General features: G+C 37.7%; 2 protein-coding genes across 4 annotated transcripts; both read right to left on the bottom strand.

The window, feature by feature from the left end:
- Positions 1 to 55: 55 nt before the first annotated feature.
- Positions 56 to 12,669, bottom strand: Klp98A (kinesin-like protein 98A). Of its 3 annotated transcripts, none has more exons than XM_011303477.1 (14): positions 12,378 to 12,669; positions 11,146 to 11,215; positions 10,487 to 10,597; positions 9,608 to 9,724; positions 9,044 to 9,289; positions 8,741 to 8,913; positions 7,553 to 8,663; positions 6,919 to 7,116; positions 5,542 to 5,664; positions 5,306 to 5,407; positions 5,064 to 5,201; positions 3,868 to 4,983; positions 3,035 to 3,304; positions 56 to 2,943 (listed from the first exon to the last, which is right to left on the bottom strand). In XM_011303477.1, exons 1-14 carry the CDS (start codon positions 12,422 to 12,424, stop codon positions 2,698 to 2,700), a joined length of 4,068 nt encoding a protein of 1,355 aa, XP_011301779.1. In that variant the 5' UTR covers positions 12,425 to 12,669; the 3' UTR covers positions 56 to 2,697. The 3 variants fall into 3 exon arrangements, with proteins under 3 accessions (XP_011301779.1, XP_011301780.1, XP_011301781.1); XM_011303478.1 differs by having other exon boundaries at positions 5,064 to 5,198; XM_011303479.1 differs by lacking the exon at positions 5,542 to 5,664.
- A 1,502-nt stretch (positions 12,670 to 14,171) lies between these two features.
- Ltn1 (E3 ubiquitin-protein ligase listerin) lies at positions 14,172 to 21,505 on the bottom strand. Its single transcript, XM_011303475.1, has 4 exons — positions 21,026 to 21,505; positions 20,739 to 20,948; positions 15,177 to 19,907; positions 14,172 to 14,382 (listed from the first exon to the last, which is right to left on the bottom strand). Exons 1-4 carry the CDS (start codon positions 21,065 to 21,067, stop codon positions 14,323 to 14,325), a joined length of 5,043 nt encoding a protein of 1,680 aa, XP_011301777.1. The 5' UTR covers positions 21,068 to 21,505; the 3' UTR covers positions 14,172 to 14,322.
- Positions 21,506 to 21,577: the final 72 nt, after the last annotated feature.

The raw sequence follows: 21,577 nt of genomic DNA, 5'->3' as shown, positions 1-21,577 counted from the left end.
ATAATTGTTAGCTAGCGCTCTAGTTGCTGACAACCGCTATGGTGCTAGCTAACAATTATTGGAAAAAACGATTAATTTCCGGAGTAACTAGCAGTCCAAATTTCGGAGTAAATTATATTTTCCAGATAATCCATCTCCGCCCAAAACGGTAAGTACGATATTAAATTATTATTGAAGTAAATCAAGTAAACATCACTGACAAATTTGTGAAGATATTTTTAATAACTGTTAATTCGTTGAAACACAAATAATTAGCAGTCGGAGGCTCTGAAATCAGCTCGTCAAAAATTCCAGTCAGTGGAATCTGAGGCATCGAAGAGCTCAGAGTTGTTAAAAGGGAAGCTGGAGGGATATTACTGAAAAGTCGCTGAGTCTGCTAACGTCCCATCCGAGTTATCCCGAGAATCTTCACTATGGAAAATTTCCATCTTTAGGTATGGAAGAAAAATCATTTTTCATCTTTAAAAAAATTCAACTATAGGTCCCGGTTGCTTTAGTCGGAAGTTTAGATATAATTGCAGTGGAAGAAATTAATAAATTATCGCGAGCAAAACGAGAGAACTCTTCATCAACACTCAAACTAATTTTATCGTAATTATTATCTAGTCTAAAGAAATAGATGAAAAATAAAATTTTTTATCATCTCCATTTATTTGCAGAATTATTTATTACTCCTTAGAATGATTAAGGACCACTAGACACCAGGAGATAGTTGTAAGTCCGTTTTGCACAGCCATAGTAACGATTATAGAGCAAAATGGTGAATAGTGGAGGATTCTTTGCGAAAGTCTCGACAGGGTTCAAGGAAAAAGTCAGGAAAGTATTTCTGTGGAAAATTTCGTACTAGGAAAAAATGGGTCTTCTAATATTCTATTCGATAAATATCTCAGTTTCTAAGATATTCACGAAATGGTCTGAAAATTCTTTTGCTCATCACTACTTAATAATGCGATGATCCTCGCACTTTCCTAATTAAATACAATTTTTTATTTATGATTACTCATAATTTCTTCATTAGGCGAAACGGTATTGCGAATAAATCGTCCATTCAACGCTAAACAACAGTAATATTTAAATATAATTCATTTATGTGCGATAATTTGTTATATTTATGAACTAATTCCCTTAATTTCATCACTTGAGGCCCATCTTAAAGATCTTTATAATTATTGAAGCGTTAGGTAACATTTATCTGATTTAGGTGGAAAATAAATCCAATTGTCTTCAGATAAAATCTTCTGTACTGACTTCAGAAAGTTTAATGAAGTTGAAAAATTTTGTGAAAAAGTTTTTGATTATCTCAATACCGAGAGATTCGAGAGGCGCATGTGAAGCGATCTATTCCCTTAGAAGATTAGGATCCTCGTGTACTATCTATTGATGTAATGTCTGGTGTTACTTTATTAGCTTGAAATATTTATAAATTCGAGTTTTCAATTGTTTTGTTTAAATAAACCCAATGACTATAAAAAAAAATATAGACAGAAAAAAGGGAAAATTGACAAGGGATCTGCTAAGTTTACAGATAAATAATGAAAAATACCCAGTTTACTGTACATAACATAGGACAGTTTATTTTGATTCTATATTGTTATTGACGGGTACTAAAGTATCTTTTGGCCCCACCATGGAGCTGGCAAATTGCATATGATTAATTATTTATCTGTAAACTAGACAGATCCCTTGGAATCAATATTTCGGTCTGTCGCCCTTCAACAACTTTCCCTCTTTTTTATTATTATTCTTTTATAAGCATTCGAGTGGTTTCCGGAACAAGATTTGAAACCCAAATTTATAAATATTTTACTCTAACAATATAAAATGTAAGCCAAAGATTACGTTCGACAGATAGTACCTGCGAGCCTTTAATTAGGACTAAAGATCTATTAACAGCTCTCCAATGAGTGTTCAATCTTGAGATAATTCGTTAATTAATAGAAACTCTATTGGAAACAGATTTTAAAATTTTTCTTACATTTACTCCACCCCCGAGTCTAATCAACCTCTGAACTAACTGATTAATCTTCCTCTGAGCTTCAGGATGAATAACCGTCTATATAAATCAGTCATATCCTCTTCCAAAACTAGAATTTACAGCTCTCTCCCTTCCATTACAAATGTCGAAAAATTAATCTCTCCAATGCTCCATGCAGCTTATTATATAAATTCATCTATCAACACGACAATGCTGTTCATTTATTGTATTTAAAAAATCCCTAGTGCGTAGTTTAGTTGAATACTGATATTTGTCAAAGCGGTTAGGCAAGACTTGATATTTAATGAGGCCACTTCAATGTAATTTATTTTCTCCTGCCCTCGCTCGTCTGAATCAATCGAACGATTGTCCCTAATGGTAATAAAAAAATTACTTACATAAATTTTTTAATTGACTAAATGTGAAAGTATTTCAATGTGATAATTCAATCGCATATGGGCTTTTGTGATTCAAGCATTTCAATGACAATGTAATTACATCATAATATCGTGAACCAATATTTGACTCGAGAAATCCCTGATGCCAAAAGAACTAATTATATGCCAACTTCCATTGCTTCATTGACTCTTAATCATAAAAAGTACGAGAACTCAACAATAAAGTAAAAATAAATAATAAACTCAAATATGAAAATTATCAATTGTTAAACTAAATAGAATGAAAAACAAAAGGAGCCAACAGTGTGGCTCAAATAGTTTTTTTTAACTGGTCCCGTATTTACTGCTCTCGAAGGTGCCACGCCTGAAGAATGGACTGAACTCGAGGAGTGATTGCTTATCGATGTTACTGAGATTGCCCCTGAATTTATAGAGAGACTCGCAATTGGGTAATTCCGAGCAAACTTGAATTAATTGTCTCAGATATTCCTCCAAACGTTTTCTTCGCTGTTTAGCGATTATCTCGTACCTCGAGAATACCTGTCGTGGTGGAAAGCGAAGAGCCGATACCTAAACATTCATAAAAGACAATGTTTTCAATTTTTTAAGTTTCAGAGAGTTTGTCAATAAATTCTGCTTGATTAGAGATTATCTTGATTACCTTGCCACCATATTTTTGCCTCATACTGACATACAGCTCTCGAAATCGTCGGTAACGACGTAAGAGTGTCCAACTATCATCAACAGCAACTACTCGAACCTCGTACTCATAATGACTGGATGTTCCAGCTCCACGTATCACGTACGAGGGTACAGAAACGATTATACTGATAACAGCACCGGTTGAACTGTCACTCGGTATCAGCGAGGGTAATGATCTTGTGATTGACAGGGAATAGGGACTCCCAAGTCGATCTGCACGATTGATGCTCTGCACACGAATAATTAATCAGCAATTATTATTCAGAAAAAGCAATCAACTATTCAATTTAATGATACTTTAATTGCTTTATGTATATGTATAGGGAAATATACCATATAAAATGTAAAAATGATATGTAATATATATATATATATATATATTTACATATCTGTGTGATTTGATTATTTGATATTTTAAGCTGTTGTAAGCTTAGAAAAAAAATCTCTTTCCAGTTTTGGGATGCCAGTTTGATACATCGATTGAGGACAATCGAAATATAATTCGATTGTGTTTCAATTATTCCGGGCCCTTAATCCATGTTTTCTACTAAAGAATCGAATAGAAAATATTTATAACTAATATGTATTCTAACATAACTTTAAGGTTGACTCTAACTAGACCTTATAATAGATATCTTATATGTATATTATATTATACTATTGCATTATATATACATAGTTCATATATTGTTTAATTCGTGTTGAACAATTGTTTATAAATTGAAACAATTGCTCACGTTTGATTATTGTGCATACACATGCTCTTTTCTAGTAGAAGAAAAAATAACTCACTGTGAGATAAACCGATGAGTATCCTCTGCTGACAGCTCCTTTTTGCTCTCCGTTTCTAGCTTCCCTCCTCGCATCCTCGTCCTGATCACTCATGACATCCCTCCCATCCCCGAGGCCCCCATTTACTCCAGAGCTCCAATTATCATCCTCAGACTCTGTCTCAAGATACTCTCCTGTCCCCTCGATCTCGCTCGACATCCTCATCCCCTGGTAATTCTTTCCCCTTTTGAGCAACCAGATTTCGAGTTCAATTTGCTGCCTCTGGAGGTCCTGGAGCACCAGAATCTGGCGATTTAAGTCTTCCTTAGCTGGTGTAGTGGACTCAAGACATCTCATCACCGTCATCTTCTGCCTGGCGATTCTCTGGTTAAGCCTTTTCATCGCCTGACTTTCTTGCCTTGAGGGATCATCACTCAGTGTCTCCAGTGATCCTCTCTCGTGACTGGCAAATGTCTCATCATCGTCTTCATCCTCATTCGCCGTTATCCCATCCCGTTTAGAATTTTCAACTAAATCATTATCTAATTCTTTATTGTCATCTGTTGATGCGATAATCTCGTAATTATCACTCATTAATTCAGTCTTTTCTTCTTTCTCAGATCGTGAAGAGATGATTTGGTGATTCAACTTTTCGTCGATCTCGTCTTTCTTGGAAGATATTCGATCATCGAAGACTTCTTCTACTAACTCGTCATCGATTTCGTGATTCTTAGATTCTGGAAAATCATCCTGAGGATTTTCATGGTCTAAAGCATAATTGGGATCTGTTGGGACGATGGGGTTCACTGGACTTGATGGAGAGACAGAATTCTGTGGGTCTGGAGTGTCCGCAGCTGCTGTGTGGAAGGTCTCTGTGTCTGTGGAGGTAGGAAGGTCTGGAGGAAGAAGACAGAGAGCTGATGCGATTCTCAGCTTACGATTACAGGCATCTTGAAATGACTTCAAGTCGCAGCTTGAGAGAACATCACTGGAGCTGCTGGATCGACCTGGAGAGGCTGGAAGTGCACGTTTCAGATTCAAGGAGAGCGACTGCTTGCGTTTGAGGATCTCCTGGAGCTGCTCTTGTGTGCGTTTCGCCAGCACGAGCTTCTTTTCAGTTATCTCTTGACCTTCAAACTGGAAAAAGGAAGCAATAATAGTTGAGTGAAGAAGCCTCAGGGGAAAAAGTTGAAGGACACTGTTGTAATGATATTTACCTCGAGATTCAACATTTGCTTTTGCTTGTCTGCCATGTCTAATAATTCCTCTTCCATTTTCTCCACTCGCGTTTGATGTTCGTTCAGAGATTTCACTTTATTCTGAAGTTCTGACTCAAGTGCAGCTAGTTCCTTCTTCTAATATGAATGGATAATTATTTTAGATAATCAATCAATCAGAGAATAATGAAATTAATTGAAGGACAATATAGCTTTTCAATTAACAATAAATCAATACGAACATGATGATTGACGAGTTCCTGCATAGCATCAACCGATTTCCTGTCATTGAAGCTCCCCCAGGACTCTGGTAAGCTGCCTTCACTCATTGCACTCTCATCCGTCTGAAAAATCAAATAAATCATCCTTAATATCAAATCGTCTTTAGAATCAATCACCACTAATCTAAATCTTGAAACTTTAGTTTCACAGTAATTCATCGACGCTGAAATAATTCAAATCAATTTATTCATCTTACCTTAATCGCATGTTGCTGAGACACCACGGATTGGAAGTGATTACTCATGAACTCTTCGAACTGTAGCTGTTTGTTCTGAAGATTGGTGCGCAGTGAGGCAACTTCCCTACACAAACTTTCTACCTAGCCACACATACCATACCTCAGCGTTAACAAAAAAAATTTAATGAATAGTAATTCAAGTAATCACCAAATAAACAAAAACAATATTTAAATATCCAATCGAAGATCGTGGATTTTCACAAAATGAAATCAAATAAATCGGAGATAACAATTGAAAAGTACAATTAAAAATCTTTTAGACTTACTTATAAAGAATTAAGGATGAAAATCTAACGATTAATAAGGAAAATAATTAAACAATGAGAATTAAAGGTGAAATGATGAGCATGCAGTTGTTAGCACAACAATTTCTCATTTCGATTCTTTCACTTTTTTTGTTGTCTTACCTGCCTCCGACTATTCAAGCTTATATTCCAATTTCTACTCTCTTACTTGCTCTCAAATATACTGGGTTTGTTAATTGAATCCTCATAATTGATTAAGAATAATAATTAATCACAAGAATTTAGCGATAAACGAAAAAGATGTGATAATTTTCGCTTAACCAATTTCCAAAAGATATCGTCAAATAAAATGATAGAAATGGAAGAACTAAATTAAATGCGATAAATCAGTTGATAATTCGAGTGGAATATGCCAAACGACAATGTTTCTAAGAAAAATTTATTAATTCATTAACAATCAAGTTTAACAACAATTTATATATCTTCTCTTCTCATAACAAACCCATAGACAATCTAGACGAGTAATCTATTCCCTTATGTACATTATTCCGGCTATCAGCGCACTTACAAAGTTTCTACTTTAGATACAACATTCCAATTGTTTGTCGAGCAATATCAATAATCATGAAAATGAGTATTTGTTCAAATGATTAAAATATAATTAAATGATGAGATTGATTCTTACGTTCTCTATTCAAATTATTCTTAAAAATTCAGCTATCCATCACTCAATCACCAATAAAAATGCATAAAATCAATTAGCTGTCGTGCTAGTTACGGAATTAATTCGGAGCAGTCATCAATTAGTTGAATTTTAGGTGAAAATGTTGAAGAAAAAATCATTCGAGATGTGAAAAAATTTCTGAGACTAGCTGACAATTTTTACGTAAACACGTATAATAATTATATTACCATTTTTATCTCGATAATTCGAGGTAATTCGTCACATATCGAGTGGGCATACGTGAGAATAAATGATGATATTGCCAGACAAACAGATGATAACACCGAGTGCGATGAGGGCAAGGTAAAACTGGCAATTTATCGATATTACATGTACATCCGAATCCGTTGAATCCAATCCACTTACTTGTGTCATCTCGTCCCTCCTTTCTTGTTCGAGTACACGCCGCCTCATACGTAATTCGCGTTGTTTTGTCTCTAATGCTGCTATCGCATCAGCCCACTCTTTCCATTGTGCGCCCCATTCCCTTTCCAACTCTCTCTGTGCACCCTCCAGAGCTTCACGTCTCGCTGCCCATCTTTCCTCTCTTTCCTCCTGTTCCTTCTGAAATTAATAAATTCATTCATTTAAAAAGTTAACAACTCATATAATCCCTTCTTCCCTTATAAAACAATCTGTGGGCGTGACGCTGGTTCTTTTGCAGCTTTCTACTAAATAGTCCCTTTTTTCTTTTTTCATAAATTTGATGATTTTTTATAGGCGTGTTTGTATCGATTTTGCTTATTATTGATGAAGTGACTAATTAAGAATGTGGTCTTTATAACAGGTATCTGAAATTACTTAATTAGTGGAGGTCAAGAAATTCATTGTAAAGACTAAAATCCATGAAACTAAAATTAAATTCTCAATGACTATATTATTATAAGATGACGGCCTATTTAAATTAACGGCCATGAACATTTGCAAGTCTTCTTGTTAATATATTCGATACCATTCTAAAAGAAAATCGAAAGAATTAATAAATCAAAGGTCGACCCACCTTGAAGTCTTCTTTCTCCTTAATCAAAGCTGCTTTTTGCTGTTCTAATTCCTCGAGAGCCCTCAAATCCTCACTGGAGTTTAGCAAATTGTCGCTGGAAGTTGAGGCATGAAGATCAGATACACTCCAACTCAGTAGAGACAGTCTTGATAAATTGACAACAGTTGGTTGAAGATTTCCATTGCCAGACCCACCCTCTTTCCTCAATTTTGCTGCCTCAACGGGATCATTATACCTGAACATATTGTTTCTGCCTAGGAGGATAATGCAGCCCTGCGATAATCTCGTTGGCTTGTCCACTTGGACCATATTAATCCAGCAATGAGCCGACAGGGGCAGGAGAGTGGCCACCCCAGCAACGAGCTCCACAACACAATGTTCAGGCTCGACATCGGGTCCAGTCAAGGCTATATCCTGAATAGAATTCGCCTCCTCAGTCCCTACTAGAGTTTTTCCCTCCTTAAGATGATATAGAGTTACCCCCGTACTCAACAAATTATCCTCGATGCCCACCAAATGAGGCATCTCTGAATCTAGAACTACTCCAACTCCACTTTTACGCAACCCCAATGCTTTCTGCTCCTGGAGGATTTTCTGTGTTTCCCTCCACTTCTCAGTCCACTCTTCCGTTAAGACCTTTTCCTGCTCTTGCTTCTCATGAATTTGCGCCAGCAATACCTTCTGCTGTGGAGGCCTCTCTAAACTCATGTCCTTCCCAATCAACGATTTCAGTTTAAGAATTTCCTCTCGCAGTTCACGAATCAATTTGACGTTTGCATCTTCGTTTATCGTGGGCTTGTTGATGATGTTCTTGGCTCTGTTGGCGTATCGAAGAGTGCTGAGGGTTTCCCCGTAATTGCAATCTGCTGGGCTTATAGCGGCGATCATTATAGTCTTGGAGTTACCTCCGAGGGAGTCCTTCAAGAGCCAGGTGAGGACGGAGTCCCTGTAGGGGATGAAGACGTTCTTTCGGGAGTTGTTAGAGTCTGTAGAGGATTGAGATACTTCTGCCAAGGCGGATATGACTGAGCCCAAGGTTACCAGGGATTTGTTTATGTGAGCTCCTTCCTTCAGACGTTGACCAGTGGCTCCAGTGGCATTCGCTCGTTCACTGCAATTATTAAGGTAACGAGTAAGGGAAACTTATCATTCAAATAATATCTTATATAATCCCAGTTTAAGTTTTACCTTCCAGCTAAATCGACTAAATGTACTTTAGACACCGTCTCCGAAGGCATATTACCCTCTGAGAATCCAGCCTGCACGAATGTTATTGTAAATATCGCATGACTCCTACTGCTCACGTCATTCATATTTGTACTTGCGGTGGTTCTATGTGTATTTCCCCGGACCATACATTCCTATGAACAAATTAAATTCATCAAGGCTCACATGTACTATCAACCGAACGTGATCTTTCGTTTGAATGTGATTTTGTTAGCCTAATATATTTATAAATTGCGGTTTGAAGTTGTGTCGCGGAATATTCACCTGAATGTCAGAATAATCATAAACCAAGTGATTGGATAGATCTTGAACGTAAGGTCCCCTCTTGGGATGCTCTCGAACTTTCAGGGAATGTGATTGACTCTGCTCTGGCCTCAAAAGGTCGCGTACTCGTTCATTGTGAATCTCGAGAAATGACACTTCCGTTCTATAAGATGCTCCTGTCTCCTTACCCGCTGCCATCCTCGCGAATAAGGTCTTGCATATTCTTGGGATTAGGCCTTGGGCTTCCTGCGTGAGGCCCATAAAACAACTCAAGTCAATCATTAATTAACGAATAATCTCCTTAATGAAGAGTGCTGGCACAATTAACAGAGATTTGATGCAGAATTTTATGCAGCAAAGATCTGATAATTGCGTAATAAGAAAAAATAGTGCAGGTCAATGGATATTAACAACGATGATTGCATTATTTACATGAGAATAAATCCAAGGAAAAATTGTTATGAGATAATTATTATTGAAAAATTGCACAATTTTGTGATATGATGCTAAATAAAAAACCGTTTGATCAACTATTCAACTTGAGCTTCTCGAGGTGATAATTACCGGCGAACCCATCATCGTAAAAGTTTTTCCAGAGCCGGTCTGACCGTAGGCGAAAACGCAGGCGTTATAGCCGGCGAAGGCACTCTCAATGACGTCTGTACCAAGATCATAGAATACCTAAAGCAGTAATGATAAATATTATGATACTATAAATGGTGCGAAAATCGTGTACCACAGGTGTCTCTCCATTTTCTCTGATCCTTAATTTATTCTGTGATGTAATTATGATGCTATACGTTTACGTCGCACGGAAACAGACACCCCTCAATACAGCCACACGTGTTCTGCGAACATGCGACGCAATAAATTCCAATCACGGGGGGATTGATTGACGAAGATTACCAAAAATGAATTGTGAAACCGTTATAAATAAATTTATCAAGTTCATGAACTGCTCATTGTTAGAATTAAGTTCTAACTTGTTTTATGGTCGTTTCGTTTAGATTGAATTAAATATCAGCGAATAATCGGTTCTCTGGTCAATTTAATGTTGAGTAAATAGAGAGCAAGTTTTTTGAGAAATGCGTATTTAGTTGTATGAAGAAAGTCATACCCAGGAAGTTCAGGAATTCAAGTTCCAAAAAAATCGTACCTTGTACTAAGAAAAAACATTTAGACAGGAGATTTTGTATTTCTCCGAAAAATGATGACCAATGAATTGACAACAAAAAAATCGACTTCTTGACCCAAGTCAAGAAATTTTTGTTTATTTTTATTAAATAATGATAATAACCACAAAACGTTATTTTCTTTCACATCAATGTGATCCACGATGACCCATGAATTTACAAAAAAAAAACATGAGAACTGAGAAGATTTTAGCAATAACTTCTTAAAGCCAAAATTTTCAACTCTGATTCTACAATTTATTATACTGACCTCGTCCTGCGATGCATAATGCCCATCATTAGTATCAAAGGACCAATAGGAATGATCGAATGTGAAGTCCTTGTAGGTCTCCTTGTCAATGTCTCTACATCCCCCAGGACTCTGAGCAGACAAATAATGGGAACGATTGATTAGTCATGTTTTAATTTACGATTGTTAGTTCAATATAAGCTCATTGGTTGTTCAAGACAATAGCAACGAATCATCAATGCGGTAATCAGTGGGTTTGACCGTCCGATGACTTTCTCCGAGATGTTATGAAGCAACAGCTGATTAAAATAATTATATTCCCTTGCGATTATGTTTTCAATCATGAGAAACTCCAATTGTCTTGGTTTTTACTGATCTTCATATATAATTATTTTATTGATTGGTGGAAGGATTTTTCTCGATAATTAAAGTTTTATTCTTGATTCGATCTTTCGACCAGTCAACGCATAAAGGAAGCCTCACCTTTCTCGAGACATGAGTACCGTTAGCTGGTGATTACATTCAACCACTCAAAACAGTAAAAAATATCAAGCAATATCTTTTGTCGAATAAGTTTCACCCGTTCCGGAAATGCAGTCACGCTCGATTAGACCACGATCAGTTACTCTCGATAGCTGGAAGTAATGACATAAAAACATTCTCCAACTCTTTGGACTCACCTTGCTGCTGAATATCCGTGTCTTCATACCGTCCATCTGGACTATGAGTTTGGCGTTCATAGCCAATTCTCTGGAAAAAAAAGGAAAAAAAATGGCTAAAAAAAGGCAAAAATGAGGAATGCAAAATACAAATGACCGATAATGAACAGAGGCTAGCTGCCAGGCCTTTTCGAGTCCCTACATTACTTCCCATTATTTGTGGTAAATAGAACTAGAACAGGACGTTGCACAATCTTTTAGAGAAAAATAAATTAATGAATGAGAAAGTTAAGTGTAGACTGCAATAGATTACGGATTATTTTGTGAATATCACAAGAAGACGTCAAAGAGTTTTTCTTGTAGATGATTAGGAAATTCAAAGAGAATAAACAAATGATTTTTTAGTCGTAATTAATCGTATATTGCATAATCGAGTTATTGGATGTATCTTCTCATTTTTCATGTTTTTTGTAAATTTCATGGAAGACATGGATCAGATTGAAAAATATAGTGTTTTTCGGTTTTATCATTATTCAATTATTTACAAATTTGAGTCATGTGTTTATATTTCTGATTATTTGCTACAGCTGTGGGAATTTTCCTAAAACTTTACTGAGAATATTCTGAGAACAGGAAAATTCCTCTGCTGTAGTGAAACTTTCAGACATTGAATAAAACGGTATATTTTTTCACGTCAATTTTAGCAACCACTTCTCAGAGATTTGTGAAAATAATCTAAAAATGAGAAGATATCGGCAATAACATTATTATATTCTCTACACAAAAAGCATCTCAATTTTTCCTCAGATGTGACAGCCATAAAATACCCATAGAATAATAATCCCGGCTGAATCATCTGTCTGAATTTTCATCGTGATTTTCTTTCATGAGTCGCGGGTGTCATATCTGTGTCTTTCCGCTCCGAAACGTCGAGAGGTCATACGACAAGTGCCCCCCACCCTTCGGTCTAATAAACAACAAATGAAAACACAAGAGAATAAAAAGACAAACTAAACAAGATCAAGAGGAAAAGTGACAGATACGACAGGTGGGAGTACGTATATGTAAATTATGTAGACGCCATCTGGGTGATACTCGAAGGAGACGACCTTTGAGGTGGACAGAAATCCGGGAGAAAGAAAATACCAAAATCATTGGAAAAGTCTCACACCCAAAAACCAATTCAATTCTGTTCACCCCATAAAAAAAATCCGATAATTGTACAACAGATTGTGCCTGAGACAGTGTCTCACCTCTTGTTGAAGGGTCGAACCCTCACGGCCACCTTCACCGAAGCCATGATCCTCGGTACAAAACAAAAACCGACAACCAGATAAACAATCACCAACACTCACTCTAGTTTTATTCACGGATATTTGACACTATTGTTACGCGTCCAAAGAGACATCGTAACGACTGATGTTCGTCTTAAATGTTATTGTTTCGTTTGCACAGATGTACACCATCATCTTCGTCAGACGCAATTCGCTTTCACGTACTGTTACGCTCGAGACACTGGCGCACTGACTGATTATTTAGAACCTTTAGAACGTGTGGGTGGAATGTCCAGTCCAAGGGTACATAGAGGGAGAACGGTGCATTCGTGTTGCGTGCGCAACATGCATAGGTGGAGTGGCATTTTCAAATTATTTGGAGATGAATATGTGGTCATCCACATGAAACGGACACACTTTGTCAATCCTTATTTCCGAGATATTGACATTTTTATTTTTTTTAATTTTATTTTATAACTTTTTGGAATGAAACAATTTGATTTAATGTGTTTTGATTGTTTTTGTTGATTATGATTGATTTGTTTTGGAGCCATTGTTTTTTCTAATGATGATTGTGTTTTTTCAAATTAAATTGACATATATAATAGATGTGCACACGACGAAAATCCCTCACATCGCCATGGACGAGGCTCATTGTCTAAGTCAATGGGCCACGACTTCAGGCCCAGCTATCGACAGCTGGGGAATGTAAAAAAAATACTTCCAGGAGTACCTGTTGTAGGACTTACTGCAACTGCAACAAAAGGAGTCGTCGACGATATCTTGAAACCCCTGAAAATGAATTCAATAAAATTTTCCACCCCTATATTCCGGGAGGATCTCTACTGCGATGTGCTGTTCCTCGACATCCCGCTAAATCCCATGGAGTACCTCAAAAATTCATAATTCAGTCCTTGGTTCACAGACTAGAAGAACTGTGGATTTATTTACTGCCGGAAGAAGGAAACCACGGAGATGTTAGTGAACACACCCACTGAAGGAATATCCACCCTGACTTTATATTACACGGGTTTCGACACTAGGAGTCAATCGGAAGCTGAAGACAAGTGCAGAGGACCAGATGCCAATGTTTGCAGCAACCTGCAGCTTTGGAATGGAGGTAGACAATGGATCAGTTAGATTCGTGGTCCATTGGACGGTGTCCCCGAGTATAGCTGCGTATTACCAGGAGTCTGCTAGAATTTATTTTAGTATTTTAGTATTTATTTATATATTTTAGTATTTATTTATATATTTTAGTAACGATGAATACAAAACTATTTTTTAGTGCCTGGATGTTTAGTGGATTTATTTAGGGTTTGGTTGAAGTTCAGATGTTTAAGCCGAGCCCGTTCAAGGTTTCTTTAAACTTGCCCCAAGTGTAACCAATATGGAGTCGAGATTAAGTAAATGGCAAAAATTTGGATGAAGTTGTCTAGGATATCATATTCAGTACTCTTAAGTTGCAATAGTAGTTTCTATTCTGCAACATTCGAATTTGGACTTTCACATCGCATCGATTCTACTAGACAGGACTAATTTTTTTGCGAATATATTGTACAGTTGCAGCTGGTGTGCACTTTCTTCAAATAGTGGGAAGATGAAGTTCTTCTATTGCTTTTTTCATCAGGGATTAGAGTGCGAACTTAATCTACAGTTATTAGGGAAAAAAAGCACGTGTACGAGATAATTTCATGCAATATGAACATCAATTTGATCAAAAAAGTCAATTCTAAAGGACAGACTTTCATACATAATGAACAAAAAACTAAATAGATTGAAGAATATTTAATCATTCACTTTACACATAGACTCTTCCCCTCACAATCATGTCATAACATAACATTCATGTCGTTCAGACCTCTAAATATGTATAAATATAATTCACAAGGTTGAGTGGTGGTACCATTTCATCGACGTCACCTCAGAAGACATTCCGGCAGATGGGACACGTCGCCTTTTGACTTGTGCTGAACCATTTGTACTGAAAAAAATATAGACATATAGATAAACAAATCCGATCTCCCTACAATAAATAGTATATATAGGGGCATTCCATGTCAACTCAGGCATCCCCATTTTTTAATATAAAAAAAATAAGAAAAAGTAAATAAAAATAAAGCAAAACGAAAATATTAATTAGCTGTCGCATTTAAGAGGTATTTAGAAAATCTTCATATCGAATTTCATTCCTTCATCATTTTTTGTTCCTGAAATTATGTTTGAAGAACTTGAAATATTCGAAAATTCATAACTTTCGAACGGCACATTGGCTTTGGATAAAAGAGAAAAAATCGTTGTTTTTGTATATACTTCAAGGAAAAAAATACTCCTCAGCCGTAAACGAAATTCTATATTGATTTTTCGTAAAATTTTTTCGTTTTTATTTATTTTTCTTCGTTAGGGCCACGCGATATTCGATTGGAATAATTTCTTTTGTATTAAAGAACATCGACTTATGATATATAAAAAAATACGCCGTTATGGAAGAGACCCCGAGTGTATTAGATTTTTACAATACAATTTGCAGTGAAATTTGAGATGAATACACTCTAAATATAGCACTTCAAGGTGCGACAGTTCGATAATTTATAGATAAAAAAAAGGGTGGTGGACATGGAATATATTGCAATATAACAATATTAGGTATCAGCACTTATACTTCCTCCAAATATTTTCCCCGAAAAATAACACATATGTTAATTTTTTTGTAGTTTTGCAGACAAATCAATTTGAAGATTTATATATACTGATTACCACAACATTATTTTTACTCACCAAACAAGGAGCATGAAACTTCTTCCTGCAGGTATGACAGGATAATTTTGGAATTTGATAAGTATTGACATGAAATATGCTGAAGCAGATGTAGCACTCCTCGACTCCAGCAAATTTCTTATCCATATTTCTCTTCCACATCATAAGTCCATCCCAAATGGATCCATTCTGATGTGTAAGAAAAATTGACAGTTGCATATGACAATTTCTCCAGTTGGAGGCACCCCCGGCATGCTGTCCAGGCTCAACAGTGACTAGCCCCAGTGGATGATTTCCAGGAAGCACCATACTCAACTCCAATTTCGTATCATCCATCTCGTAAACAGCAACGACGGCCCTGGGTACTGGTTGCACCTTAATTTGCATATTATCCACATCATCCAATCTCTTATGAAACAACTCCTCCCGGCACAGGATGGGACTGACGTAAAGAGTCGTGATTCTATCAACAGCACTGCTGACTCTGCTCTCAGTTGTGCTCCACCACTGCCTTGCGAGTACAGGGAGATGCCTTAAACACTTGATGTAAATCCAGCAGACAATTTCCTCGATCCTGACGTCACTCAGACTCCCTCCTATTTCTACCTTAACTTCACTCCTGAACATGTCCCTTATTTGATCTACAACCCTCTTATTCCTGTTTTCCTGCAGCACTTCTACAGGGATGAGCCTGAAGACATTGTTCAGAAGACTGGGGAACAGCTCGTCCTTAAGTACCTCAGCATACTGATACCTCAAATCTGCATGTGCAGTTTCACACATTTCCAGCAGAATCAGCCACTCCAGCAGATAAGCCAAAGTATAAGTGTACGAGTCGGTGTGGGTTTGAATAACGCAGCTGATAGTGTCGCATAATTTGAAATCCATCAACATCGCATTGACGATTCTCTGATTTTCCGTGAGGTTCTCTACAAACTTGGCAAGATTAAGCCTCTTGCAATCGAAATTCTCTTCGTCGATCAACAGCTTGTCCCTCTCAACCATCTTCGGAACAAGGACTTTAAGAAGATGGAAGGATGATATCTGGATGGAAGCCACTGGGGATGATAGCAGCTTGATGCAGAGAAGCATCAACTGATTTTCATTAATACTTGAGGATTCCCCGAATAGAATGTCTCCATCCAGAATTTTTAAGGCAGTTCCCAAATGATTAATAACAATTATTGGTGTCAAGAAATGGTTCTTCGAGTTGAGTAACTTTCCGTAGAACATCCAGATCTCCACAATTGACTCATAAACATTCTCAGCGAAGATATCTCTCCATTCATCTAGAAGATTCTCCGGGACTCCAGTAATCCTCTCACACTTGTGCCTAGTGATAACTGTCTGGAACTCAAAGAAGAAATCACTGACTGCAACCGCAAAGGATCGGACCGTAACATCTTCGTGGTACTCCTTGGATTTTGATAAGGACCCGAGCCAAGAAGAAAGATAAACCATAGCACAATCCCACAAACTAGTGTCCAATTCCTCAGGGAATGTCTTAATGATGTGAGTGAAAAGTCTGATGAACTCCAGACGCAGATAGAGATCCGATGTAGATATTGTGGTGATGCTCGAAGGGTTTTCTCCATCATTCAGCAGGTAGACTCGTTTTTTATGGAGAGATATGAAGTGTTTGAGGATCTTTATAGATTTAGAACGATGTTCTCTGCTCTGGAGGAGACTTCTAGAGATTATAAGTGCATTCAAGTGATGGCTGAAGGTCTTTCCTACCTCGACTCTGTCTGTTTCCTCCTGGAGACTATCTAAATAGTTCACCAAAAATTCAGCCTCTCGTACCTTTCCGCTGATAAAATGCTCTTCATCTTGATTCAGATATTTTATAAACTCATTAAAGAGACTCCCGAACTCGACCCAGAAAATGTCGATATCCGCAGGCTTCAGGATCCTTGCCCAAACATTTCTAGGAACTTCGTCCCTGAGCTTTTTGCACTCCACTTCTACCTGCCCATGAATTTGGAATATTTTCTCATAATTCCTAGAATATTTGTAATGGTTCTGGTACAGCTTTCCTAAACTGGTGATAAGAATAGTGGAGTTCAGAATAGTTAGAAGCTTCTGCATGCAATCGTCGAAAGCAGACTCGTCGATCTCATCAGCATCCAATTTGAGGAGGAGTTTGTTGATAAGTTTGGCATTGAATAACGCCCATTTTAAACAAGACTCTGTCGTATCCGGGATTTTCTCACTCTCCGGAAGGACTAGGGTCACCTCTCCGTCTAGTTTAATACTCCTGAGTGAATTTTCAAGATAGAAATTTCCAGAGATGATTTCCCCCTGGACCACCAAGTCCGTAGCATGAGGAACCCATTCATCGGAGATAATTTCCTGTTCAAAATTGAATTTTATCAGAGCATTGAGAGCCTCGTGATACTCGAAATTACTCGAGGACTCGATGAAATCCATCGATACATCGACGAGCTCCTCGATACTTATGCCATCAGACCCGTGGAGCCTCTGGTAAATCATCTCGAAGCAGTCTCTCTGAACATCGAACAGCATTGGCACCCCGTTTAGACCGTTCAACTTGTGTTGCACACGCAAGAACCCGATCTTCCACTTCTGTTGGATATCTTCTTTAATTTCAGTTGATAATTCTTCGTTGAGACTCAACTCAAAGAGGGTTTTGAGCAGCTTAAGAGACCCTGAAGTCCACTTTTTGTGACTCCAGGACAACTCCAAAAGCTTAGCCATCAGTTCAACAGCATTTTTGAATACTTTATCATTGAGTTTTCTTGGGACTTGACAGAGAACTTCTGAAATTTCATTGATTGCTGTTTCATTGACTGATAATTCCTCAGAAGTTGACTCGAACGCCAATAGGAGAAGTTTTTCATCGATTTCCGCTGGAAGTTTTTTGACGATCTCTTTGGAAACGTTCACTAGATGCTCGGTTATCCTTGGGGCGTCCAGCCACCGCCTGATCAGCTCATCCTTTCTATTTTCCTGCTGAAGACCACAAGTGATGGTATAATTCAACAGACTCCTGTCATCGAGTTCCGTCAGGGAATTTAAAACGATATTCTTCTCTTCATTCGTCATGTACTTTAGCAGAGTAAAGATGAGGTTGACGATTACGCCAGTATCTTCGGAGATCTCTTTCACTCGGGGTTTCAATACCTCGTTATAGAAGTCCAACAGACTTCCATCTTCTCGTTGCACTTTTGCAAGAGAGGTGAAGAGTTCTTTAGACTCAAATATTGAAATCAATTGATTCAGATAAGCAATATCATTGTTGCACCTGATGTATGAAGTGCTGAGGTTGTTAACGAATAATTCTAACTCTCCGAGGAAGACCTCATCGTCCTCTGCTGCATCAGCTTGATGAACATCAAGCTTCTTCTCAATCGCGTCTTCAGAATCCGCGAATCTCACTTGATGATGTTTTCTAATAGAATTCTGAGGCTTCTTCAAACTCATCAAGAATTTAATTTCTGCATTATGAATGTTATCGATCATCGATTTATCATGAGAATCAACAGTCGCTGTTACTCGTTGAAACATCGTTTCGATTTCGGTCCAAAAGATTCTAATCAGTTCTGAATATCCATATTTGCTATTTCTGTTTTTACTCCAATACTTGACGAGTCCAGTCACCTCAGGGAAAACGATTCCCTTGATGGAAGAAAAATCCCTGATACAGACTTCGACGACAGGTACCAGGTGGTCGGACAAAAGAGTCCTGCAGAGCACTCGATCCTCATTATTCAACATTATGGTATATTTTAGGCACTCGACAAATGATTTGGTGATGGCCAGCATCTCGGAGCGGCTCATAAGAACAGTCTTGACAGTGAAGGCCAGTCTCATGTTCTCGAAGAAGTTAACGAATAGTTGAGATTTGTTATCAACATTGAATTTAGGGAACTGTGAGAGGAAGGGAAGGAGACAGGGATAGACGACTGAAGCACATCCTTGTCCTCCGTTTCTCAGGACCTTCCACAGCTTGGGAAGGACTAGTTTCTCAATGCTCACGGCCGTGTGCCAGTCTTCGGTGTTGTCGATGGCTACAAGGAAGCACTCCCAGACGGCTGACAATATCCCTGGCTCTGACTCGTCGAGGCTATTCATTATTATCGTTATTGTTCGCTTCTTCTCGTCCTTGAGGAGGGCTGGAGCATGGAAAATCAGTGATGATAGCACGTTAAAGAAGGCGGTCTTAATCAACAAAGTCTCGTGTTTTCCGAGCTTCCAGAACTTTGGAGAGGAAATAATCTGATTATGGAGATTAATGGGCTTCATTATTTGATGAGAGGGGACTTGTTTGAGATAGTGGGAATATCCTTGAAGACTGCATATCAAAATTCTCTGATATTTGGTTTCGGTTTCCTCAGGGGTGAGAATCTTTTGAGTGGCGAGGGATTGGGGGCATTGGTGGGTCAGGTTATCCCGAATGTAGGTGAGGATCTCCTCCTGGCAGTGGACGATGGCATCAATTAGTTTCGTCTTGGGAAAGGTTGATTGGAAGGAACTAGCGGCAGCAGAGGCGGCGGGAGGGTATGTGTCGAATTGAGAGGTGAACCAGGGACCTGCCAATTGTTTCAGGTAGAGAGCTATGCTGCGGCCCACCCGGAGTACCAACGCCGAATGGGCGAGCTGAGAAGCTTCACGGACACGATGATCAATGTCCACGGCCCGAGCGCAATAAAGACGGGGCCAGAACGGAAGGACTGCTTCCACCGAGGGAAGTGCAGAGTTTCTGCAGAGGTCTGCGAATTCTTGCAGTGCCTGAAGAAATATCATACGATGTATTTTGGTTTTGTCTTTACAGCGTCGAGAATGAAATTGTTACGAAATGTTGAGGAACTTGGAGGCAAAAGTTAGTTTACGGAAAATTTAGGATGCTTAATTGTAGATATTTAAAAGAATTTTAATGATAAACTAATGGCAAATGTTGAGTAAAAAAATCGCGGGATTTCTCGAAATAAAAATACCCTTGTAAAGCATTACGTTATGAGTATATGGAATATTCTATCCGAAAAATTCATACTAAGACAAAGAGCAGTCATATCCTCTCGAGACCCTATATTTAGTATTCTTTCGCTTGATGATAGGCTTTTACTTGGAAACTCGAGATGAATCTTATCGCATTTTTAAGAGGAATTCATTAGCTTTCATATGCATCGATTCTCTTGCGGATCTCTTTTCTCATTCTTGCGTTATTTTCGATTAAAATTGATTTTTAATTGTGGTTTGTTGTTTAGAAATTATATATCCCGGCCGTATAACCTATGTTGCCGGAGCTATTAAAGAAGAAGAAGAATTATATATACTCTATGGAGGAAGAGAAAAGTAACATAAAATTGGTCGCAATGAAAAAGGAGATTCGACGGCATTAACATCTATATAAGTAGTTCTTTATTTAAATTAGAAACAAATGCAATCATATAAAACACTAGTCCACGGGTTCTAGTTGACTTGAATTTAGTTAAAACTAAATTTGAAAACTCTTAAAAAATTGTTGATGAAATATTCTCATGCAAATGTACTAAACAAAAATTAAGATATCCTTGAGGGAGTGTTGGATTGGAGCTGCTATAATGGCTGAACTGAAAATACCTTGAATTTTGTTGTTGGATCTTTCTTATTCATCTTTTTGAAGACCATCTGGAATTTGGGATCAATTGTGTTGATCTCCACTTCGTTGATGGCACTGATGGAGAGTCCAGGGAGGACAGGTACGTATCCCCCATCTTTGACTGCCGAAAATCCCACAAAATTGGGTATCGATGTTCCCAATAATTCGGCACTCCTGCTACTGTTTGAGGGCTGCAAATAATAATCATTGTTTATATATCTCTATATTGAGGTTAACTAATCGAAAGAATGTAAAAATTCAACTTTACCTTCGCGTTGTTCTTCGTCCGTTGCGATTTATTCTTCCCCATAATTATTTCTTTACACCTTCACAATCATTTGTACTGCCAAAATCTCATTATTATTATTCATTATTGGATTGACATGCACCATGCAATACGGATGTTCACAGATGTTCGATGTCACATCGATATTGCTGACTATCGATATCTCCCGGGCGCGCGCGTTTTGAAAGAACTCTATCGACCACTCGAAATATGAACAAACGTATAAAACCAATGTGCAATTGATGTCAATTAATTGCTCATTAAATATACTGGAGTAGAAAGTGCAATGAATATCACCGACATAAAGATTTAATATATGATTATGTAATCAAGGAAGAATACTCGTAGATATGTTCGCCGAAATAAAGGCTAGTTGAGAAATGGTAAGTGTAGCAATTTTTGAAAATTATTCTGGAAAGTGGATTCTCACGAATTTTTAGAGTCCCCTGCGCAGTCTCATTTCTATAAATAATGACAACTTCAGTTCAGGATGAAATTTCGGGGGGTAAAAAGATGAGAAATAAAGGCAAGTAC

This window comes from Fopius arisanus, unplaced genomic scaffold (genome assembly GCF_000806365.1).
Source record: "Fopius arisanus strain USDA-PBARC FA_bdor unplaced genomic scaffold, ASM80636v1 scaffold00032, whole genome shotgun sequence".
Taxonomy (NCBI): Eukaryota; Metazoa; Arthropoda; class Insecta; order Hymenoptera; family Braconidae; genus Fopius; species Fopius arisanus.
This window is presented reverse-complemented; position numbering and strand designations above follow the sequence as displayed.

Excerpts from the sequence above, each read along its gene's own strand:
- Klp98A (XM_011303477.1), bottom strand. The coding sequence starts at position 12,424 with ATGGCTTCGGTGAAGGTGGCCGTGAGGGTTCGACCCTTCAACAAGAG. Across the intron at positions 10,598-11,145 it reads CACGGATATTCAGCAGCAAG|AGTCCTGGGGGATGTAGAGA; the intron begins GTGAGTCCAAAG and ends TTGTCTGCTCAG. Across the intron at positions 2,944-3,034 it reads GGCAAAAATATGGTGGCAAG|GTATCGGCTCTTCGCTTTCC; the intron begins GTAATCAAGATA and ends ATGAATGTTTAG.
- Ltn1 (XM_011303475.1), bottom strand. The coding sequence starts at position 21,067 with ATGGGGAAGAATAAATCGCAACGGACGAAGAACAACGCGAAG. Across the intron at positions 19,908-20,738 it reads ATCCAACAACAAAATTCAAG|GCACTGCAAGAATTCGCAGA; the intron begins GTATTTTCAGTT and ends ATATTTCTTCAG. Across the intron at positions 14,383-15,176 it reads AGTTTCATGCTCCTTGTTTG|TACAAATGGTTCAGCACAAG; the intron begins GTGAGTAAAAAT and ends TATTTTTTTCAG.